The sequence below is a fragment of the Myotis lucifugus genome, unplaced genomic scaffold, assembly GCF_000147115.1.
Source record: "Myotis lucifugus unplaced genomic scaffold, Myoluc2.0 scaffold_342, whole genome shotgun sequence".
Taxonomy (NCBI): Eukaryota; Metazoa; Chordata; class Mammalia; order Chiroptera; family Vespertilionidae; genus Myotis; species Myotis lucifugus.
The window spans coordinates 1,243,961-1,249,919 of record NW_005871390.1 but is presented as its reverse complement, the minus strand read 5'-3'; the positions used below and the strand labels follow the sequence as shown (position 1 = coordinate 1,249,919).

The following is a 5,959-nucleotide window of genomic DNA, read 5'->3' as shown; positions in this document are numbered from 1 at the left end:
ATATATATGACACTAAAAAAGTTAAAATAGCAGCAGATTGTGGCCCGAATAAGACACCCAGTGAGTCTCTTGTGTGCTCTCTGGGTTTTTTTTTTGTTTTTTCAAGAGAGAGAGAGAGAGGATAGAGTTTGAAACTTCATGAGAGAGAGAGACACTCCCTCGGGTGCTCCGAGAACACACACCCACCCCCCCACCCTAGGATGTGCTCTGCAACCAAGGTACATGCTCTTGACCAGAATCAAACCTGGGACTCTTCAGTCCACAGGCCGACGCTCTAGCCACTGAGCCAAACTGGTCAGGGTAACTCATAGTGTTTTAGTACACACAAGATAGATGATAGATAGACAGACATAGCTCAAGCTGGTTTGGCTGAGTGAATGGAGCATCGGCCTGCGGACCAAAGGATCCCAGGTTAGATTCTGGTCAAGGGCACATACCGTGGTTACAAGTTCCTCCCAGCCTGGGGCCCTGGTCAAGGCGCATGCAGGAGGCAACCAATCGATGTGTTTCTTTCACATCAATATTTCTCTCTGTCTTTCCCCCTCTCTTCTACTCTCTAAAAATCAATGGAAAAATATCCTCGGGTGAGGATTTTTAAAAAAATAGACAGACATAGAAATAGAGAAAGACATAGAGATGTGCGTCTATCCATGGGATGGTATGTGTACATTTCCTAGCTCTGTCTGCTGAGAGCGGAATAGCACCCCAGCAGCAATGAGACACCAAGAACGAACTACCATTCTCTAATGAAAAGGACCAGCACTCCTTATGGGAGTGCCCGATTCCAGGGTTGGGGCAAAGAAAAAACAGAATGAGCCTGGAACCTCTTGTAGTACCAGAAAGTGAAGATATGCTCAGAGAGAAGCAGGCCATGTCAAAAAGACACATCGGGGATAAATGGAGCAATAAAACATACAATCAAATAAATGTCCATGGGTCCATACTGATAAAAATGAATAATTTCAGCCCTAGCCAGTTTGGCTCAGTGGATAGAGCATCGGCCTGTGGACTGAAGGGTCCCAGGTTCGATTCTGGTCAAGGGTTGTGGGCTCAATCCCCAGTTGGGGGCCTGCAGAAGGCAGCTGATCAATGATTCTCTGTTATCATTGATGTTTCTATCTCTCTCTCCCTCTCCCTTCCCCTCTGAAATCAATAAAAATATATCTAAAGCCCTAACCGGTTTTGCTCAGTGGATAGAGCACCAGCCTGCGGACTGAAGGGTCCCAGGTTCGATTCCGGCCAAGGGCATGTACCTTGGATGCGGGCACATCCCCAGTAGGAGGTGTGCAGGAGGCAGCTGATCAATGTTCCTTTCTCATCAATGTTTCTAACTCTCTATCTCTCTCCCTTCCTCTCTGTGAAAAATCAATAAAATATATTTTAAAAATATATATATATATCTAAAAAAATAATAAAAATAAATAATTTCATAAATAAATGAGGGAGAAGGAATGGTTGGCTCTTCCTACAGAAGAATTCTAGTTAACAAATGTAGGAAGACGGAACACTGTCCTCACTAAGCTCAGGAACAAGACCAGGATGCCAGCCCTCTCCATCTCACTGGGCGTTCCAGCCAGAGCAAGTAGGTAAGGAAGGGAAATAAAAGGCGTCCACATGGAGAGGAAGAAGGAAAACGATCTCTATTTTCAGATGACATGCAGAAAATCCCAAAGGATCCGCCAGAAATCTCCTGGAGCCAATAAAGGAATTCAGCAAATGTACAGGGCACAGATCAACATCCCAAAAAATCATCTGTGTTTCTGCACACCAGCAATGAGCCATCCCCAGAGGGCATTAAGAAAGCAATTCCATGTACAGCAGCATCTAAAAGAATAAAATATCTAGAGACAAAACAGTAAAGCAAACAACATACAAGTTATCCAGGTGCCTCTGTAAAGCTCCCTCTCAAAGCCTTGGTATCAGTGACAGGGAGCTATTCCCTATCACGGCCATCTATCTTCAGACGACGTCCTTACACACAGGAAATCATCTCTCTATGACTCTTCCGAGACTCCGGGCACATCTGCTCCTCACCGTGCTACTGTTGAGTCTTGAAGTCAGGGACCCAGCTCCCACAATCTTCTCTTCTCTGGGGCTCAAGCGTATCCTGTCTCCCCTAGAAAGACCTACCTTTGGAGTAGCTGCCCTGCCTGGCTTCACAGCTCAGATCTGTCAAATATCCCTGGAACTGCTGGGCACTCAGCTGGGCAGGAAGATCCCTCCCTCTATCCGGACTCTATACTTGCATGAATGCAGCCAGGGAGAAGGTCGCATTGCCCTGTGACATCAGGCCAGCCTTGCCCCAGAGGACCCCGGAGTGTGCGCGAGCCTGCCGCCCTCCTGGAAGCCAGGAGAAGGGCCCAGCATCCCAGAGAATCCCCAAAGGGCTGTTCCCTCCAGCGCACCTGGGCAGAGAAGCCGCTGTAGAAAGCGAACCAGATCTGGACCATCATGCTGGCCAGCGTCTTGTAGATGAAGTAGCGCAGGAACTTGCACACTCGCATGTAGGACCAGTGCCCGTGCACCAGCAGCAGCCGCCTCAGGAAGTGGAACTGGGCCAGCATGTAGTCGCTGTTCTGCACCACCTGCATGCCCTCCTGGCCCGCCAGCCCTACGCCGATGTCCGCCGCTGCGGGGACACACGCGGCCTGTTGGCCCTGGCCCCCCCACCCGCCTCCCAGCCCGCCACAGGCCTCCCCCGGGCCGGGTGCCCGCCACCCACTCTTGATCATGTTGACATCGTTGGCACCATCCCCGATGGCCAGGGTCACCACGTTCTGGTATTTCTTGACCAGCGCCACCATCAAGGCCTTCTGCCTGGGAGTCACCCGGCAGCAGATGACGGCTTGGCATCGCGAGGCCAGTTCCACGAAGGCCCGCTCCCGCCGCGCCTCGGGGCTCTCGCGGGTGTTGGAGTGCTTGTTCTTTGGCACCAACCCCGGGCGCCTCAGCTGGACCCCCAGGGTCTGCCACATGAGAGAGGTGCGCCTGGCCTGCCGGACGTCTGTCCTCCGCTCACCGGGCTCCTGCCAGGGCTCCTGCCCGTCCACGTTCACATTTCCGACGAGCACCTGGGAATCCTTGCTCAGGGGTGGCAGCAGCTGGTCCTGGCCAGCAGGGGGGTGGGGGGAGGGGGGCGCATCACTCTGCCTGCACCCCTTCCCTTCGTGAACACCCCTCCTGCCCCCTGCCCCAACCCCAGGCTAGCCTTGACCTCATGGCTCCAGTCCCTCTGAGAATCATCTCTTGGTGTAGCATTCACTTGGGCTTTTCCAATAGTCCACCCCCACCCCCCCGTCTGCTGCTCCACCCAGCCCCCGCCCACGTGCCAGAGGCCCCGCGGTTAGCCCTGAGCCGACACTGACCAGGAACTCTCCGTTAATGACCATGGCCGTTTTGACCTGTGGTGGGAACCGGTTCTTCAGAGACCCCTGGCCACTCGGCAGGTTGTTGTTGCTCTCCCAGCAGGCCTCCAGGATCTGACTGCAGAGACCCACTGGGGCTCAGCCACGTCCGGGCACAAGCTTCCTTCCTTCCCCTCCCCAGATGTGCCTCAGTTTCCCCCTCTGGGAATCCAGCCAGGCGGAGGCTGAGGACGTTCTGCAGACCCCCAGGGCCACATCTGAGCCATGGATGTCCCCGATCCCCCACCCTCACCCTGCTCCCACCAGCTCATCCTCCCCCACTCCCACTCCTTACACTATCTCCTTCTCCTCCAGAATGAGCATGTCCTCGGACAGCAGCTGGCAGGCAAAGCTGATATTCACCGCAGTCTCTGAAAACCAGCCTAGCTCAGCCCCTGGCAGCTCCCGGGGCCAAGCCCACCCTGCCCCACCCCCTGGCAATGGTGATTGGTTCAGAGGAGGGCATGTGACCCAGGCTGGCCAATGCGAGCCAACCCTGAGACTTTGGCTGCAGCTCTGATCAAAGGGGCCTGCACTCTGGCTGGCTGGGGCTGGGCTACTAGAGGGAAGTGAGTCTGGGCCAAGGATCATTATTAGATATGTCATGCCTAGAGCCCACAGGCACTTTTAGGAACCCACAAAAATGACTTAATTTCTTTAAAATCAGAAGAAGAAGAAAAAGTGAATGTATTCCAACCTGGACATTTGTCTTTATTCCAGCACAGCTGTAAACTGTCATTTTAAATCTTTTGTGTGTGTATGTGCCTCCCGCCACATGAGCGAATGCCAGCTTTGTTTCGAAGTGGCTGGGCAACCTCCAGCAAGTGCCCTGAGGTCGCTGAACTCACTGGTCCAACTCATGGTGTTGCCATGAGAGCCAAATACTCCAGAAGTTCTTGGCGCAGTGTCACCCATCTGAGGGAGGTGCCTGGGGGACCCCACCAGTTCTGATCATCCTATTTCTCCCTTTCCCAGGACAACTGGAACAGGCTGATGGTGACGCTTGGGACACACATGAGTTGCCTCTCACCCATCTCCCTCTCTCCCTGCTGGGGCGGCTGCCCGGGGACCTACCTTGCTTGTCTCCTGTGAGCACCCACACTTTGATGTTTCCTTGCTTGAGACACTGGATGGTTTCAAGGATGCCGTCCTGGAGCCTGTCTTCAATGGCTGTGGCTCCCAGCAGCTGGGGGTGGAGGTGGGGGCACAGGGAACAGACTGAGCAGGGACTCAGCTATTCAGGCGGGGGAGGGAGATCTGGGGACCCAGGGCTGGAACCTGGATGTGGAGCCCCCTCACCTCCTGTGCCACGCCCACCTGGAGGTTCTGCTCCATCTCCTCGTACACTTGGTGCAGGGCCTGGGCCCGGTTCTGAAGAAGGATGCTGGCTTCCTGGTGCCGCCGGCACCACTCCTGGTAGGTGTCCTCATCTACCTTTTTGTAGGCCAGGCACAGCGTGCGCAGGGTCTGCTGGGCAAAGGACTGGGGGCCGCCGGGCAGGCAGGCGCCGCCCTGTCACCACCCTGCCTCCCCGGCACTTCTCCCGCCAGCTCCTCTCTCAGCACCTCTCTCTTTGCCTGGGCTCCCTGAACCTTGATCCCCCCACAGTCTCTCCTCCCCAGGGGGGGCTGGGACCACATGCTGCCACGCTCCCTAGCTGCTGTTCAGCCCCCCAAAAGGTCCAGTTCCATTCTGTCTCCAGAGCTGCCTGCACTCTGTGTGGCCATTTCTAACTATCCCTGACGACCCTCAGTGCAGCCCTGCCAGACCCCTCCCCGGCCAGGCTCCCACAGCCCTGGACCCCCTGCCTTCGGAATGTCTGTGCTCCGCACTCCGCCTCATTTTCCAAGGGGCTCTGGGGGTGGAGAGGGAACAGAAAGAATCCTGTGGGTCTCCAGCCCCCCCCTCAGTCCCCACCAGAGGACCCAGAGATCCGGGGGTGCCCTGGGGACTGGGTGGCCCCAAGAAAGGTATCTGTGGGCTGCTTACTTCCCTACTTCCCCATCGCCCAGGCTTTCTGCCCAGTGGGTGGCCCCAGGTCTTGCTTTTGTTCTTTTTTTAAAAAAATTTATTTTATTGATTTTTTACAGAGAGGAATGGAGAGGGAGAGGGATAGAGAGTTAGAAACATCAATGAGAGAGAAACATCTATTCAGCTGCCTCCTGCACACTCCCCACCGGGGATGTGCCCACAACCAAGGCACATGCCCTTGACTGGAATCGAATCTGGGACCCTTCAGTCCGCAGGCCAACGCTCCATCCACTGAGCCAAACCGGTTAGGGCAGTGGTCGGCAAACTGTGGCTCGCAAGCCACAGGCGGCTCTTTGGCCCCTTGAGTGTGGCTCTTCCACAAAATACCGACTTCTGCACATGGGCCACGAAGTTTCAATCGCACTGTACATGGGCGCCCGCACTTGGCATTTCGTGGGACACCTGACTTTGGGGTGCAAGAAGGCCCTGGGGAGCTGCAACCACCAGGAAACCTGAGTGGGTCTCAGGGTCAGCTAACCTGCCCACCTGGGCCCCCCCCCCCAAAAGCATATTGAGAACTGAAG

The 5,959-nt window shown here is 55.1% G+C and overlaps 1 protein-coding gene across 1 annotated transcript in view; it reads right to left on the bottom strand.

The window, feature by feature from the left end:
* Positions 1 to 2,405: 2,405 nt before the first annotated feature.
* ATP8B3 (ATPase phospholipid transporting 8B3) overlaps positions 2,406 to 5,959 on the bottom strand; it is a gene marked incomplete at its 3' end in the record, with an annotated part of 16,845 nt that continues 13,291 nt past the window's right edge. The window contains exons 18-23 of the mRNA XM_023764682.1: positions 4,752 to 4,886; positions 4,479 to 4,590; positions 3,700 to 3,775; positions 3,366 to 3,483; positions 2,723 to 3,107; positions 2,406 to 2,629 (exon numbers count right to left, since the gene is read on the bottom strand). Coding sequence (XP_023620450.1) covers positions 2,406 to 2,629; positions 2,723 to 3,107; positions 3,366 to 3,483; positions 3,700 to 3,775; positions 4,479 to 4,590; positions 4,752 to 4,886 — 1,050 coding nt within the window. The remainder of the gene's footprint in view (positions 2,630 to 2,722; positions 3,108 to 3,365; positions 3,484 to 3,699; positions 3,776 to 4,478; positions 4,591 to 4,751; positions 4,887 to 5,959) is intronic.